Source organism: Ranitomeya imitator, chromosome 3 (genome assembly GCF_032444005.1).
Source record: "Ranitomeya imitator isolate aRanImi1 chromosome 3, aRanImi1.pri, whole genome shotgun sequence".
Taxonomy (NCBI): domain Eukaryota; kingdom Metazoa; phylum Chordata; class Amphibia; order Anura; family Dendrobatidae; genus Ranitomeya; species Ranitomeya imitator.
The window spans coordinates 378,287,135-378,304,786 of record NC_091284.1 but is presented as its reverse complement, the minus strand read 5'-3'; the positions used below and the strand labels follow the sequence as shown (position 1 = coordinate 378,304,786).

At 52.8% G+C, this 17,652-nt stretch overlaps 1 protein-coding gene across 3 annotated transcripts in view; it reads right to left on the bottom strand.

Annotated features, from left to right (window-relative positions):
* Positions 1–17,524, bottom strand: part of SF3A3 (splicing factor 3a subunit 3) — a 90,319-nt gene extending 72,795 nt beyond the window's left edge. Inside the window, exons 1-6 of one of the 3 annotated variants that reach the window (XM_069756919.1) lie at positions 17,035–17,524; positions 10,602–10,649; positions 10,467–10,519; positions 9,204–9,309; positions 8,180–8,252; positions 2,752–2,843 (exon numbers count right to left, since the gene is read on the bottom strand). In XM_069756919.1, the coding sequence (XP_069613020.1) occupies positions 2,752–2,843; positions 8,180–8,252; positions 9,204–9,309; positions 10,467–10,519; positions 10,602–10,649; positions 17,035–17,130 (468 nt within the window). In that variant the 5' untranslated portion in view covers positions 17,131–17,524. Of the gene's footprint in view, positions 1–2,751; positions 2,844–8,179; positions 8,253–9,203; positions 9,310–10,466; positions 10,520–10,601; positions 10,650–12,145; positions 12,199–17,034 lie in introns of those variants that run through there. The other 2 variants (XM_069756921.1, XM_069756920.1) reach the window with 2 other exon arrangements.
* Positions 17,525–17,652: the final 128 nt, after the last annotated feature.

Below are 17,652 nucleotides of genomic sequence, written 5' to 3'. Positions count from 1 at the left end.
TGAAGAAGCCGGGGACTAAATTAGTGGAGCCGGCTGGCGGAGTGCGCCGGCGGCCGCGCCTAATGATCGCCGCTGGCATCTAGCCAGCGGTACCTCTCCCCAGGGACCTGGACCGCACCTTCACACGCCGGCAGCGTGAGGAAGGGTAATACTCACCGAGGAGGGAGCCACCTCCAGCTCAATCGATCCTCCCTAAGCCGGGGGATGGAGAGCGTCCTGATGTGTGCATGCCGCAGGGGACTTACAGCTGTGCCTGCCGCATGGGGACTTACGGATGTGCCTGTCGCAGGGGGCTTACGGCTACTGTGGGGACTACATGACGCCAACAGGTGAGGGCTTAATTGCGGAGGAGCCCGGGAGATGCAAATAAGAGGTATACTCTATGTGCTCGCCATCTTACAGGGGGAGATCGGGACCGTATAGGAACAGTCGCCCTAGCGTAGATTAGGCATGCCCCAGTCGTCGCAGGAGAGGTACGGGGAGGTATACTCGCCGTGCTTGCCTGTTGATGGTTCGGGGGAGAGCGGACCCTGAAAAGGAATCCGTTGCCCCCTTCACTCTGTTAGTTAAAAAATAAAAATTTACAGAAAAAATAAAGTAAATTTTTTTTTGAGGTCTGAGAACAGACCCAAGTGCCTCCTACAGACACTAAGCAAGAACTGGGTCGTTACTTGCTGGTCAAGGGGTGTATACTGCAGAGGAGGAGTTAATTCTTTGTGTTTACTTAGTGTCCTCCTAGTGGCAAGCAGCATAACACCCCATGGTCCTGTGTCCCCCAATGAGGCGTAGGAGAAAGTGGCATAACTTACTCCACAACTGTACGCTAAGGCTAGGTTCACATTGCGTTAGTGCAGTCCGTTTAACGCATACGTTGAACGGACTGCGCTAACGCAAGTGCCGACTTTTGCACAGCGCTAATGGAGCTTCTGCTAGCTCCATCTGCGCTAGCAGTGACAGACCCGGAAACGCTGAAGCCCGCGTCTCGGGTCCGTCACTCAAATGACGGCACATTGCTAGCGCACGCCCATTGTGGGCGTGCGCTAGCGATGTGTCCAACATTGCAGTCTATGGTGGCGTTAACGGACTACGTTACACCGCGTTATGCCGCGGTGTAACGTAGTCCGTTAAACGTAGAGCCATAACGCAATGTGAACCTAGCCTAACCCATGGCTTGCATACATTTATTGTGCCGGTAAACGCTGGGTATCACACATGCTTAACCCCTTAGTGACCGAGCCAAATTTTTGAAATCTGACCAGTGTCACTTTATGTGGTAATAACTCTGCAACGCTTCAACAAATCCCAGTGATTTTGAGATTGTTTTTTCGTGACATATTATACTTTATGATAATGGTAAATTTAGTTCAACATTTTTTGTGTTTATTTATAAAAAATATCAAAAATTTGAGAAAAATGTTAAAAAATTAGCAATTTTCTAAATTTGACTGATTATCCCTTTAATCCAGATAATCATACAACAGCAAACCATTAATAAATAACATTTCCCACATGTCGGCTTTACATCAGGACCATTTGTAAAATGTTATTTTATTTTGTTAGCATTTTAGGAGGTTTAAAAATGTAGCAGCAATTTTAAATTTTTTCAAAGAAATGTACAAAATTTATTTTTTTAGGGACTTATCTATGTTTGAAGTGACTTTAGGGGTCCCATATATTGGGAAACCCACAAACGTGATACCATTTTAAAAACAGCACCCCTAAACATATTGAAAACTGCTGTCAGGTAGTTTATTAACCCTTCAGGTGCTTTACAGGAATTAATGCAAAGTGGTATAACAGAAATGAAAATGTGTATTTTTACCACCTAAATGTTGCTAACTTCTAAACAGATTACTACATCCATCAGACTCTAAGGCCACTATTTGGTCATGAATTGCCATGGCAAACATCAGGACAACAAAATCATGATCTGAGGGCACCAATTGGGACAAAGAAGAAGCCCCCACACTCTGTTAACCATTTATAATGATGTAGTCACTATTGACAGCAGCATCTAAGGGGTTAAACAGATTTAGATGGTGCAAATACTGATCCTGGCTGATACAGAAAGTTGTCAGCTATAGTGTACAACCGACAGATGCTAGATTGTCATCTGTATGGGGAGGCTATTCTCTTATATCTCAGGTCAGTTAAAAGACGTATTGGCGGTCATTAAGGGGTTAATTCATTCGGTGGTTAACGATGCTTAATGAATCATGTCTGTATGCTACAGCCAGCGTTTCATTAAGACTGACGTGCGCTACATCAGTCATAATGGAATTGCCCCCCTAAAATTTATAGTAGAGTTGTACAGCCACCATGTGTACGGAGATATTCTCCCCAAGGAGAATGTAACTAAGAAAGAAAGTTGCCAGTGTTGCTCTTATTCTATTCCGGCTGTTCCAAAGTATCCTTTTTTTTTTAATATATATATAAACTTTGCCATTCGGTTCCACAGACTTTTTATTTTGTGCCAATTCTGGCTTTTACCAAAAGGGCATAGCGAATAGGATTTTTGGGGAGAGTGTCTTTTGGCTGCACTGAATCATTACTCTGTGAGCCACACCACATTGTTAAGACCATAGAATTAGTGCTACATAAAAAACCCATAGCTCTGAAATTGTATGGTGAATTTAAAAATCAAACAAACAAAAAAAGAAAACTGAACACTTAGGAGATCATAGGGAATAAAACATGGACACTTGACCTGGTGACTGGTTCTCTTTAAAAATAATTTGCATGTTACCTTACCTCTGATGATTTGAGATTGATATATTTTAAGTAACAGTCATGGAGATCCATGTAACGACCATAACCTTCCTCATCTGTAAACTCCACCAGATCTGCGAAAAGCATTGTATGGTCAAACAGAGAAAAAAAAATCAAGTTTTCACTGCAAAATAAGTGTTAAATGTACCTTAATCACTGGAATTGCACTAGCTTTTAGGCATAATTGTCTTTAAAGGGAAACCGTCATCAATTTTTTGTATTCCTTTCAAATCCCACCACCTTTTTCCATTGCCGTTAAGCATTTCACAAATTATTACATTGCTATGGTATTTGAGGTGTAGGGGGAGTCAGAAAGCAATGTAATCATTTGTGAATAGCATACCAGCAGAAAAAGGTGGTGGCTTTTGTTGGGATACTAAAAAACTGTTGCCAGGTTCCCTTTAAAAGGATAATATGCAACATGACCATTTTTACTAAGAACCCCAATATTTTTCAATCCCTACAACATTTTGGTATTAAGGTAAAAGAAGGGTTCTATTACTTTACTAACCATCAAGGATGGAGCTGAAATAGATCAGGTTCAATCTTAAAGGGGAAGGTATTGCATTTTTTATGTTTAAAAAAAAAATATATTTAACCCCTCTGTGACCTTAGACGTACTATCCCGTCGAGGTGCCCTGGGCTTATCTGACCCTGGACGGGATAGTACGTCATAGCCGATCGGCCGCGCTCACGGGGGGAGCGCGGCCGATCGCGGCCGGGTGTCAGCTGCTTATCGCAGCTGACATCCGGCACTATGTGCCAGGAGCGGTCACGGACCGCCCCCGGCACATTAACCCCTGGCATACCGCGATCAAAGATGATCGCGATGTGCCGGCGGTGCAGGGAAGCACCGCGCAGGGAGGGGGCTCCCTGCGGGCTTCCCTGAGCCCCCCGCAGCAACGCGATGTGATCGCGTTGCTGCGAGGGTCTCCTCACCTCCCTCCCTGCTCGAGCCCCGGATCCAAGATGGCCGCGGATCCGGGTCCTGCAGGGAGGGAGGTGGCTTCACAGAGCCTGCTTAGAGCAGGCACTGTGAAGCCTGCAGCGCTGCATGTCAGATCAGTGATCTGACAGAGTGCTGTGCAAACTGTCAGATCACTGATCTGTGATGTCCCCCCCTGGGACAAAGTAAAAAAGTAAAAAAAAAATTTTCCAAATGTGTAAAAAAAATAAAAAAAAAATATTCCAAAATAATGAAAAAAAAAAAAAATATTATTCCCATAAATACATTTCTTCATCTAAATAAAAAAAAAAAACCAATAAAAGTACACATATTTAGTATCGCCGCGTCCGTAACGACCCGACCTATAAAACTGTCCCACTAGTTAACCCCTTCAGTAAACACCGTAAGAAAAAAAAAAAAAAAAAAGAGGCAAAAGACAACGCTTTATTATCATACCGCTGAACAAAAAGTGGAATAACACGCGATCAAAAGGACAGATATAAATAACCATGGTACCGCTGAAAGCGTCATATTGTCCCGCAAAAAGAGAGCCGCCATACAGCATCATCAGCAAAAAAATAAAAAAGTTATAGTCCTGAGAATAAAGCGATGCAAAAATAATTATTTTTTCTGTAAAATAGTTTTTATCGTATAAAAGCACCAAACCATAAAAAAATGATATAAATGAGGTATCGCTGTAATCGTACTGACCCGAAGAATAAAACTGATTTATCAATTTTACCAAACGCGGAACGGTATAAACGCCTCCCCCAATAGAAATTCATGAATAGCTGGCTTTTGGTCATTCTTCCTCACAAAAATCGGAATAAAAAGCGATAAAAAAATGTCACGTGCCCAAAAATGTTTTCAATAAAAACGTCAACTCGTCCCGCAAAAAACAAGACCTCACATGACTCTGTGGACCAAAATATGGAAAAATTATAGCTCTCAAAATGTGGTATTGCAAAAAATATTTTTTGCAATAAAAAGGGTCTTTCAGTGTGTGACGGCTGCCAATCATAAAAATCCGCTAAAAAACTCGCTATAAAAGTAAATCAAACCCCCCTTCATCACCCCCTTAGTTAGGGAAAAATAAAAAAAAATGTATTAATTTCCATTTTCCCATTAGGGCTAGAGTTAGGGCTAGGGTTAGGGCTAGGGTTAGGGCTAGGGTTAGGGCTAGGGTTAGGGTTAGGGTTAGGGCTAGGGTTAGGGTTAGGGCTAGGGTTAGGGCTAGGGTTAGGGCTAGGATTAGGGTTAGGGCTAGGGTTAGGGCTAGGATTAGGGTTAGGGTTGGGGCTACAGTTAGGGTTGGGGCTAAAGTTAGGGTTAGGGTTTAGATTACATTTACAGTTGGGAATAGGGTTGGGATTAGGGTTAGGGGTGTGTCAGGGTTAGAGGTGTGGTTAGGGTTACCGTTGGAATTAGGGTTAGGGGTGTGTTTAGATTAGGGTTTCAGTTATAATTGGGGGGTTTCCACTGTTTCGGCACATCAGGGGCTCTCCAAACACGACATGGTGTCCGATCTCAATTCCAGCCAATTCTGCGTTGAAAAAGTAAAACAGTGCTCCTTCCCTTCCGAGCTCTCCTGTGTGCCCAAACAGGGGTTTACCCCAACATATGGGGTATCAGCGTACTCAGGACAAATTGGACAACAACTTTTGTGGACCAATTTCTCCTGCTACCCTTGGGAAAATACAAAACTGGGGGCTAAAAAATAATTTTTGTGGGAAAACAAAAAGATTTTTTATTTTTACGGCTCTGCGTTATAAACTGTAGTGAAACACTTGGGGGTTCAAAGTTCTCACAACACATCTAGATAAGTTCATTGAGGGGTCTAGTTTCCAATATGGGGTCACTTGTGGGGGGTTTCTACTGTTTAGGTACATTAGGGGCTCTGCAAACGCAATGTGACGCCTGCACACCAATCCATCTAAGTCTGCATTCCAAATGATGCTCCTTCCCTTCCGAGCCCTCCCATGCGCCCAAACGGTGGTTCCCCCCCACATATCGGGTATCAGCGTACTCAGGACAAATTGGACAACAACATTTAGGGTCCAATTTCTCCTGCTAACCTTGGAAAAATACAAAACTGGGGGCTAAAATATAATTTTTGTGGAAAAAAAAATATTTTTTATTTGCATGGCTCTGCGTTATAAACTGTAGTGAAATACTTGGGGGTTCAAAGCTCTTACAACACATCAAGATGAGTTCCTTAGGGGGTCTACTTTCCAAAATGGTGTCACTTGTGGGGGGTTTCAATGTTTAGGCACATCAGTGGCTCTCCAAACGCAACATGGCGTCCCATCTCAATTCCTGTCAATTTTGCATTGAAAAGTCAAATAGCGCTCCTTCCCTTCCGAGCTCTCCCATGCGCCCAAACAGTGGTTTACTGCCACATATGGGGTATCAGCGTACTCAGGACAAATTGGACAACAACTTTTTGGGTCCAATTTCTCCTGTTACCCTTGGTAAAATAAAACAAATTGGAGCTGAAGTAAATTTTTTGTGTAAAAAAGTTAAATGTTCATTTTTATTTAAACATTCCAAAAATTCCTATTAAACACCTGAAGGGTTAATAAACTTCTTGAATGTGGTTTTGAGCACCTTGAGGGGTGCAGTTTTTAGAATGGTGTCACACTTGGGCATTTTCTATCATATAGACCCCTCAAAATGACTTCAAATGAGACGTGGTCCCTAAAAAAAAATGGTGTTGTAAAAATGAGAAATTGCTGGTCAACTTTTAACCCTTATAACTCCCTAACAAAAAAAAAAATTGGTTCCAAAATTATGCTGATGTAAAGGAGACATGTGGGAAATGTTACTTATTAAGTATTTTGTGTGACATATCTCTGTGATTTAATTGCATAAAAATTCAAAGTTTGAAAATTGCGAAATTTTCAAAATTTTCGCCAAATTTCCGTTTTTTTCACAAATAAACGCAGGTACTATCAAAGAAATTTTACCACTATCATGAAGTACAATATGTCACGAGAAAACAATGTCAGAATCACCAGGATCCGTTGAAGCGTTTCGGAGTTATAACCTCATAAAGGGACAGTGGTCAGAATTGTAAAAATTGGCCTGGTCATTAACGTGCAAACCACCCTTGGGGGTAAAGGGGTTAAAAAAAAAATATTTTTTTTACATAACATGTTATTTTAACCTGTGCTTTATTACGTTGTATTAGGGTATGTTTCCACAGTCAGTCTTGGCAGCGCTTTGGGCGCAGCTCCGTCCAAAGTGCCACTGGCTTTCGTACTTGCGGTGATTCTGCATGTGTTCATTGAATCACCGCATCCCAATACATAGGACGGTGATATTTATCTTGCGGAGACTGAGCGTCTCTGCAAGATAGAAATGCTGCAGTCTAGAAAGATGTGCCGCATGTCAGTCTCCGCAGGGAAGCCGGGGGCATCCACACACGCATAGTGGAGATGGGATTTCACAAAATCCCATCCACTATGCTGTAACATCTGGACGCTGCGGCTGTACACAGCGTCCAATCCACAGCGTTTATTGAACGTGGAAACATACCCTTAATGGGTTTTTTTTTTTAAATAAATGAAGCCACTGTGGGCTGCCATTTTACTTTGCAGGTCTGCAAGGGTAGCTGGCAGCCCCTGGGCATAGGAGACAGCGGTCAGACCCTGATTTTTTCTCTTACATTATAGCCGCCTCAGCCGTGAATTGGGCACGCTTCTGTGGCCAGGAGCCATTTTATTGTAGTCCAGCACTCCTTACCCTCTATCGCCAGCACCGGTAACAGGAAGCTGTACTGTTGCAAGGAGACCAGAGGAGCAGCAGACAACAGTGAAGCTCGTGGACCATAGGAGCAAAAATGTCTTAATTCATGGGAAAGTGTCAGAGCTGCGGTGGAGAAGGGCCAGACATGTTGCTTTTGCACAGAGGCAAAAGTTTAAAGGAGAGAGACATGGAAAGTGCTGTGGGGGGGTTGGGAGACATGAAAAGAGTTGTGGGAGGGGGAGAGACTTCTCCTCATATTCCATGTCTCCCACCACCCCTTCAATTTTGCCTCTGCGGAAAAGCACCATGCCTGGCTCTGATACTTACACCGCCTCACCAAACAATTGGTGCTGCACTGTGATTCTAGTCTTTATTCTATATTAAGCAATATATGGGACTCATTATACTGTAGGGTGCACTATGTCAGCCCCAACAGGGCCATAATGATGGAAAAATTAAAAAGTTATGGCTCTGGTAAGAAGAGGAGCAAAAAACAATCAACATAATGCACAATACATCATTAAGAAATGTGTGTGTATGCTGCTAAAATGTAATTTTCTAGGAAAACATAAAAAAGAAATTAAAAGAGCTATTCACAAAAAAACTAAACATCTTTTCAATCATCAAAAGTGAACCTTTAAGCAAAAAGCCAACTCGTATTCTCACATTAAAAGATTGGCTAGCTTGGGAATTTTAGAGAAATGGACAAAGACTTACTCTGAGCTTCCTCGCTTGGATTCTCCCTGGATTTCAGCAGCTCATCAAACTCGACTGACATAGGAACACAGATCTTTCAAAAAAGTTTAAAAAAAAAAGTTACAACTACAGAGAAATTCCTTTTATGGATTTTTCATAATTAAAAATCTAATCTGGTGTGCAAGAAATAAATCATAAGTAAGACGTCCGATATATCAAGTTATGGAATAGCACTAAGGCATATTCTTCCCTCTCTCAAGAACAAATACATTTTTATAGTAGATGTGTTCTCTACATTTTGTGGTGTACAGTCAGTGTAACATACTATTTTATAGTATTGTATAAAGATATATATCACACACACACACAATATATAAATCATAAATACCAAACCACATAGGCACCCACACTGATAAATCACAAGGTGCCGGAAAGTAATCAAAAGGTTTAGTGCAAGCATATATGAAAACCAAAGAGAAAAAAAAATAGCACCAAAAAACCAAATAGTATATAAAAATAGAAATTTTATTAAGTCAAGAGAATAATAACCATAAAGATAGAGAAAATCAGAAAAATGACAAGGGGTCTCACCAAAACCAGATGGCAGAGTGGTCCCCAACAGGCAAATATAAAATACAATAAATAGTCATCCCACTGGTGCTAAAGTGCATAACCTGCAAAAAGGTTTCAATAAGAACATGCCCATGTGTGTATATGCATCATAAAATATAGAGTTTACCAAGTACCAAGAAACCTCATGCAAGAGTAACTGTAATAAACGCACAGACCAGTTGAAGAAACACATTATTTACCTGCGGGACCACGATGCCATCCACCCCAACACGCGTTTCGGCAACGTGCCTTCTTCCGGGTGCTATTTTTTATTTCTCTTTGGTTTTCATACACAATATATAGGCTACATCACTCTACACAAAAACAAACTAGTCGCTAAGCTATTCGGCATACACTGCACCTACAGAGGCCCATAGGTATAACACATCCCCACATGTCCAATTACGCTAATGCCACTCCGTCTTGTACGCACCTCATTTGGATGCTTCCGATGAAATTCTTTTATGAATTTGAGTCTGTTATAAAATTCACTAAACTCATTGGGCCCAGAAATTGCATTCAGTTCTTCTTTCCTTAACCTGAAATACCAACACAACCATGTTACGTTAAACCATTCTGTACATTGCATTTATATACAATAGTCTGTATTATATACAACTAGCTTAAGAGCCCGGTGTTGCCTGGGCATAGTAAATATCTGCGGTTAGTTATAGCACCTCACTTTTCTTATTTTCCCATCACGCCTCTCATTTTCCCAATCACATCTCTCATTTTCTCCCTCACATCTCTCATTTTCTCCCTCACTCCTCTCATTCCCCCCTAACACTTGTCATTTCAACCTCACATCTGTCATTTTCTGATCACTCCACTATTTTTCCTCACTCCTCTCATTTTGCACTCACACCTCTCGTTTTCACCTCATCACCTCAGTATATACATGTTTGTCATCTCCCTTATATATAGTATACATCTGTATGTCATCTCCCCTGTATATAGTATATACCTGCTGTGTGTCATCTCCCCTATATATAGTATATACCTGAATGTCATCTCCTTCTATATATAGCATATACCTGTATGTCATCTCCTCCTGTATATAGTATATACCTGTAGGTCATCTGCTCCTGTATATATATGTACCTGTATGTCATCTCCTCCTCTATATAGTATATACCTGTGTGTCATCTCTCCTGTATATAGTATATACCTGTATGTCATCTCCCCTGTATATAGTATATACCTGTATGTCATCTCCTCCTCTATATAGTATATACCTGTGTGTCATCTCTCCTGTATATAGTATATACCTGTATGTCATCTCCTCCTGTATATATATGTACCTGTATGTCATCTCCTCCTCTATATAGTATATACCTGTGTGTCATCTCTCCTGTATATAGTATATATCTGTGTGTCATCTCCCCTGTATATAGTATATACCTGTGTGTCATCTCCTCCTGTATTAGACCTCGTTCACACGTTATTTGCTCAGTATTTTTACCTCAGTATTTGTAAGCTAAATTGGCAGCCTGATAAATCCCCAGCCAACAGGAAGCTCTCCCCCTGGCAGTATATATTAGCTCACACATACACATAATAGACAGGTCATGTGACTGACAGCTGCCGTATTTAATATATGGTACATTTGTTGCTCTTGTGGTTTGTCTGCTTATTAATCAGATTTTTATTTACCATGGGTTTATATAAAAAGGACACGAAAATATAAACTCCTTACCCGTCTTTATCTTCATATAAATCTCTGGCATTGGAGCTTACGTCCATGTATCTCTACAAATAACAAGAACAAAGTGTAACCGAACAGATTTTCCCTCCATTTGATCTACCCTCACTATAAGAGCCCAATACTTACATCGAGCACTGCTCTGGCTCTGTGATCTGAATTTATCTGCTCTCGTAACTGTAGGAATAGAAATTATATTTTAGATATAGAATAAGCACATTTAACCTTTAAACGACCCAGTATTTGTAAGATTTTTATGCTTTTGCGGGGCGCCTCGCGCAGCCACAAACTGGGGGCGCCTCGCGCAGCCACAAACCGGGGGCGCCTCGCGCAGCCACAAACCGGGGGCGCCTCGCGCAGCCACAAACCGGGAGGGGGTGGGGGGGTGCCTCGCGCAGCCACAAACCGGGAGGGGGGGGAGCCTCGCGCAGCCACAAACCGAGAGGAGGGGGTGGGGGGGGGAGCCTCGCGCAGCCACAAACCGAGAGGGGGGAGGTGGGGGGGGGGGGGGAGCCCTCGCGCAGCCACAAACCGAGAGGGGAGGTGGGGGGGGAGCCTCGCGCAGCCACAAACCGAGAGGGGGGGGTGGGGGGGGAGCCTCGCGCAGCCACAAACCGAGAGGGGGGGTGGGGGGGGGGAGCCTCGCGCAGCCTCAAACCGAGAGGGGGGGGGGGGGAGCCTCGCGCAGCACAAACCGAGAGGGGGGGTGGGGGGGGGAGCCTCGCGCAGCCACAAACCGAGAGGGGGGGGTGGGGGGGGAGCCTCGCGCAGCCACAAAACCGAGAGGGGTGGGTGGGGGGGGGAGCCTCGCGCAGCCACAAACTGAGAGGGGGGGGTGTGGGGGGGAGCCTCGCGCAGCCACAAACCGAGAGGGGGGGGTGGGGGGGGAGCCTCGCGCAGCCACAAACCGAGAGGGGGGGGGGGGGTGGGGGGGGGGAGCCTCGCGCAGCCACAAACCGAGAGGGGTGGGTGGGGGAGGGGTAGGGGGGGGGCGCCTCGCGCAGCCACAAACCGAGAGGGGGGGGTGGGGGGGGGGGGAGCCTCACGTAGCCACAAACCGAGAGGGGGGGGGGGGGGTTGGGGGCTGCCTCGCGCAGCCACAACCGAGAGGGTGGGGGGGAGCCTCGCGCAGCCACAAACCGAGAGGGTGGGGGTGGGGGGGGAGCCTCACGCAGCCACAAACCGAGAGGGGTGGGGGGGTGGGGGGGGGGAGCCTCACGCAGCCACAAACCGAGAGGGGTGGGGGGGGTGGGAGCCTCGCGCAGCCACAAACCGAGAGGGGTGGGGGTTGCCTCGCGCAGCCACAAACCGAGAGGGGAGTGGTGGGGATGGGAGCCTCGCGCAGCCACAAACCGAGGGGGGAGTGGTGGGGGGTTTGCCTCGCGCAGCCACAAACGGGGGGGGGGGGGGGGGGAGCCTCGCGCAGCCACATCTCCTTTATACACGCACATCGGGTGCGGATGATGACACCCCCATCCTACAGACATCCTGTAGGCACACACCTTACACTGCCCAGATGTGCACTGGAAGGAGCCTGTACCAGGGAAAGCCATCACCCACAGGTGGGATGCCGAACGTTACTATGTACGTGTAACAGGCAGAGACACCGGGAATGGCCGCACGGGGCTCTGCACGGAAAGTCATTGTGCGCGGCCGGTCACGTGCTCTCTCACCGTAGGTTTCTTCGCCATCATCTCCTTGGTCATTACGTCCATGAGCCGCTCTTTCTCCTTTCTCTTGGGGGTTGCCTCGCGCAGCCACAAACCGAGAGGGTGGGGGGGGAGCCTCGCGCAGCCACAAACCGAGAGGGTGTGGGGGGGGAGCCTCGCGCAGCCACAAACCGAGAGGGTGGGGTGGGGGGGGGGCGTGGGGGGGAGCCTCGCGCAGCCACAAACCGAGAGGGTGGGGGGGGGAGCCTCGCGCAGCCACAAACCGAGAGGGTGGGGGGGGGGGGGGGGGGCCTCGCGCAGCCACAAACCGAGAGGGTGGGGGGGGGGGCCCTCGCGCAGCCACAAACCGAGAGGGTGGGGGGGGGGGCCTCGCGCAGCCACAAACCGAGAGGGTGTGGGGGGGGGCCTCGCGCAGCCACAAACCGAGAGGGTGGTGGGGGGGGGGGGGCGGGGAGCCTCGCGCAGCCACAAACCGAGAGGGTGGGGGGGGGGGAGCCTCACGCAGCCACAAACCGAGAGGGTTGGGGGGGGGGGCCTCGCGCAGCCACAAACCGAGAGGGTGGGGGGGGGGGGAGCCTCGCGCAGCCACAAACCGAGAGGGTGGGGGGGGGAGCCTCGCGCAGCCACAAACCGAGAGGGTGGGGGGGGGGGAGCCTCGCGCAGCCACAAACCGAGAGGGTGGGGGGGGGGGGCCTCGCGCAGCCACAAACCGAGAGGGTGGGGGGGGGGGGCCTCGCGCAGCCACAAACCGAGAGGGTGTGGGGGGGGGCCTCGCGCAGCCACAAACCGAGAGGGTGGGGGGGGGGGGCGGGGAGCCTCGCGCAGCCACAAACCGAGAGGGTGGGGGGGGGGGAGCCTCGCGCAGCCACAAACCGAGAGGGTGGGGGGGGGGGAGCCTCGCGCAGCCACAAACCGAGAGGGTGGGGGGGGAGCCTCGCGCAGCCACAAACCGAGAGGGTGGGGGGGGGGAGCCTCGCGCAGCCACAAACCGAGAGGGTGGGGGGGGGGGCCTCGCGCAGCCACAAACCGAGAGGGTGGGGGGGGGGGAGCCTCGCGCAGCCACAAACCGAGAGGGTGGGGGGGGGGAGCCTCGCGCAGCCACAAACCGAGAGGGTGGGGGGGGGAGCCTCGCGCAGCCACAAACCGAGAGGGTGGGGGGGGGAGCCTCGCGCAGCCACAAACCGAGAGGGTGGGGGGGGAGCCTCGCGCAGCCACAAACCGAGAGGGTGGGGGGGGAGCCTCGCGCAGCCACAAACCGAGAGGGTGGGGGGGGAGCCTCGCGCAGCCACAAACCGAGAGGGTGGGGGGGGGGAGCCTCGCGCAGCCACAAACCGAGAGGGTGGGGGGGGGGAGCCTCGCGCAGCCACAAACCGAGAGGGTGGGGGGGGGGAGCCTCGCGCAGCCACAAACCGAGAGGGTGGGGGGGGGGAGCCTCGCGCAGCCACAAACCGAGAGGGTGGGGGGGGGGGCCTCGCGCAGCCACAAACCGAGAGGGTGGGGGGGGGGCCTCGCGCAGCCACAAACCGAGAGGGTGGGGGGGGGGAGCCTCGCGCAGCCACAAACCGAGAGGGGGGGGGGGAGCCTCGCGCAGCCACAAACCGAGAGGGTGGGGGGGGGAGCCTCGCGCAGCCACAAACCGAGAGGGTGGGGGGGGAGCCTCGCGCAGCCACAAACCGAGAGGGTGGGGGGGGAGCCTCGCGCAGCCACAAACCGAGAGGGTGGGGGGGGAGCCTCGCGCAGCCACAAACCGAGAGGGTGGGGGGGGAGCCTCGCGCAGCCACAAACCGAGAGGGTGGGGGGGGAGCCTCGCGCAGCCACAAACCGAGAGGGTGGGGGGGGAGCCTCGCGCAGCCACAAACCGAGAGGGTGGGGGGGGAGCCTCGCGCAGCCACAAACCGAGAGGGTGGGGGGGGAGCCTCGCGCAGCCACAAACCGAGAGGGTGGGGGGGGGAGCCTCGCGCAGCCACAAACCGAGAGGGTGGGGGGGGAGCCTCGCGCAGCCACAAACCGAGAGGGTGGGGGGGGAGCCTCGCGCAGCCACAAACCGAGAGGGTGGGGGGGGAGCCTCGCGCAGCCACAAACCGAGAGGGTGGGGGGGGGAGCCTCGCGCAGCCACAAACCGAGAGGGTGGGGGGGGAGCCTCGCGCAGCCACAAACCGAGAGGGTGGGGGGGGAGCCTCGCGCAGCCACAAACCGAGAGGGTGGGGGGGGAGCCTCGCGCAGCCACAAACCGAGAGGGTGGGGGGGGAGCCTCGCGCAGCCACAAACCGAGAGGGTGGGGGGGGAGCCTCGCGCAGCCACAAACCGAGAGGGTGGGGGGGGAGCCTCGCGCAGCCACAAACCGAGAGGGTGGGGGGGGAGCCTCGCGCAGCCACAAACCGAGAGGGTGGGGGGGGAGCCTCGCGCAGCCACAAACCGAGAGGGTGGGGGGGGAGCCTCGCGCAGCCACAAACCGAGAGGGTGGGGGGGGAGCCTCGCGCAGCCACAAACCGAGAGGGTGGGGGGGGAGCCTCGCGCAGCCACAAACCGAGAGGGTGGGGGGGGAGCCTCGCGCAGCCACAAACCGAGAGGGTGGGGGGGGAGCCTCGCGCAGCCACAAACCGAGAGGGTGGGGGGGGAGCCTCGCGCAGCCACAAACCGAGAGGGTGGGGGGGGAGCCTCGCGCAGCCACAAACCGAGAGGGTGGGGGGGGAGCCTCGCGCAGCCACAAACCGAGAGGGTGGGGGGGGAGCCTCGCGCAGCCACAAACCGAGAGGGTGGGGGGGGAGCCTCGCGCAGCCACAAACCGAGAGGGTGGGGGGGGAGCCTCGCGCAGCCACAAACCGAGAGGGTGGGGGGGGAGCCTCGCGCAGCCACAAACCGAGAGGGTGGGGGGGGAGCCTCGCGCAGCCACAAACCGAGAGGGTGGGGGGGGAGCCTCGCGCAGCCACAAACCGAGAGGGTGGGGGGGGAGCCTCGCGCAGCCACAAACCGAGAGGGTGGGGGGGGAGCCTCGCGCAGCCACAAACCGAGAGGGTGGGGGGGGAGCCTCGCGCAGCCACAAACCGAGAGGGTGGGGGGGGAGCCTCGCGCAGCCACAAACCGAGAGGGTGGGGGGGGAGCCTCGCGCAGCCACAAACCGAGAGGGTGGGGGGGGAGCCTCGCGCAGCCACAAACCGAGAGGGTGGGGGGGGAGCCTCGCGCAGCCACAAACCGAGAGGGTGGGGGGGGAGCCTCGCGCAGCCACAAACCGAGAGGGTGGGGGGGGAGCCTCGCGCAGCCACAAACCGAGAGGGTGGGGGGGGAGCCTCGCGCAGCCACAAACCGAGAGGGTGGGGGGGGAGCCTCGCGCAGCCACAAACCGAGAGGGTGGGGGGGGAGCCTCGCGCAGCCACAAACCGAGAGGGTGGGGGGGGAGCCTCGCGCAGCCACAAACCGAGAGGGTGGGGGGGGGAGCCTCGCGCAGCCACAAACCGAGAGGGTGGGGGGGGAGCCTCGCGCAGCCACAAACCGAGAGGGTGGGGGGGGGAGCCTCGCGCAGCCACAAACCGAGAGGGTGGGGGGGGGAGCCTCGCGCAGCCACAAACCGAGAGGGTGGGGGGGGAGCCTCGCGCAGCCACAAACCGAGAGGGTGGGGGGGGAGCCTCGCGCAGCCACAAACCGAGAGGGTGGGGGGGGAGCCTCGCGCAGCCACAAACCGAGAGGGTGGGGGGGGAGCCTCGCGCAGCCACAAACCGAGAGGGTGGGGGGGGAGCCTCGCGCAGCCACAAACCGAGAGGGTGGGGGGGGAGCCTCGCGCAGCCACAAACCGAGAGGGTGGGGGGGGAGCCTCGCGCAGCCACAAACCGAGAGGGTGGGGGGGGAGCCTCGCGCAGCCACAAACCGAGAGGGTGGGGGGGGGAGCCTCGCGCAGCCACAAACCGAGAGGGTGGGGGGGGGAGCCTCGCGCAGCCACAAACCGAGAGGGTGGGGGGGGAGCCTCGCGCAGCCACAAACCGAGAGGGTGGGGGGGGAGCCTCGCGCAGCCACAAACCGAGAGGGGGGGGGGGGGGAGCCTCGCGCAGCCACAAACCGAGAGGGGGGGGGGAGCCTCGCGCAGCCACAAACCGAGAGGGGGGGGGGGAGCCTCGCGCAGCCACAAACCGAGAGGGGGGGGGGAGCCTCGCGCAGCCACAAACCGAGAGGGGGGGGGGGAGCCTCGCGCAGCCACAAACCGAGAGGGGGGGGGGGAGCCTCGCGCAGCCACAAACCGAGAGAGGGGGGGGGGGGAGCCTCGCGCAGCCACAAACCGAGAGAGGGGGGGGGGGAGCCTCGCGCAGCCACAAACCGAGAGAGGGGGGGGTTGGGGGGAGCCTCGCGCAGCCACAAACCGAGAGGGGGGGGGGGTTGGGGGGAGCCTCGCGCAGCCACAAACCGAGAGGGGGGGGGGGGTGGGGGGAGCCTCGTGCAGCCACAAACCGAGAGGGGGTGGGGTGGGGTGGGGGGAGCCTCGCGCAGCCACAAACCGAGAGGGGGTGGGGATGGGAGCCTCGCGCAGCCACAAACCGAGAGGGGTGTGGGGGGGTTTGCCTCGCGCAGCCACAAACGGGGGGGGGGGGGGGTTTGCCTCGCGCAGCCACAAACGGGGGGGGGGGGGGAGCCTCGCGCAGCCACAAACGGGGGGGGGGGGGAGCCTCGCGCAGCCACATCTCCTTTATACACGCACATCGGGTGCGGATGATGACACCCGCATCCTACAGACATCCTGTAGGCACACACCTTACACTGCCCAGATGTGCACTGGAAGGAGCCTGTACCAGGGAAAGCCATCACCCACAGGTGGGATGCCGAACGTTACTATGTACGTTTAACAGGCAGAGACACCGGGAATGGCCGTAAAGTCATTGTGCGCGGCCGGTCACGTGCTCTCTCACCGTAGGTTTCTTCGCCATCATCTCCTTGGTCATTACGTCCATGAGCCGCTCTTTCTCCTCATGGTAGCGCCGCTGTTGCTCCAGTATAGTCTCCATGTTTGGAAGGGCCCACCCGGAAATAGCAAGTGCAGCGCAATATTGTATCCCCTCGTCTCAGCGGCCTGGAATCAAAGTTCCGTGCTGTTCAGTGACTCCGTGTAACTAATCGGAGTAAGGACTGGACGGCGCGGAAACAGCGCCTCCTTGTGGTGCTCAATGCTCGCTGTCCAGCTTTCACTCGCTCAGCGAGGCAGAGGTGGTGTTATGTGGAGCTTGTGGTACAGCAGCGCAGCCAGCCATAGTAACGCGAGATTACACCTCCCTCACGTGGTGCTCAATGAGGCGGTGTAGCGCAGTGAAAACTGCACAGCAAATGCTCCCCCTTGTGGTACTCTGTGACTGAGCGCCAACGAGACCTGGACGGCGTGAAAACAGCGCCCTCTCATGCCTCCAATGAAGCAGTGCAGCGCGAGTGAGGACTGGTAGCAGCTCCCCCTTGTGGTGGTCAGTGAGTTTGGAGAGTGTTCGGCTATGTGCACACGTTGCAGATTTGACTGTGCAATTTCTTGGCAGAAAACG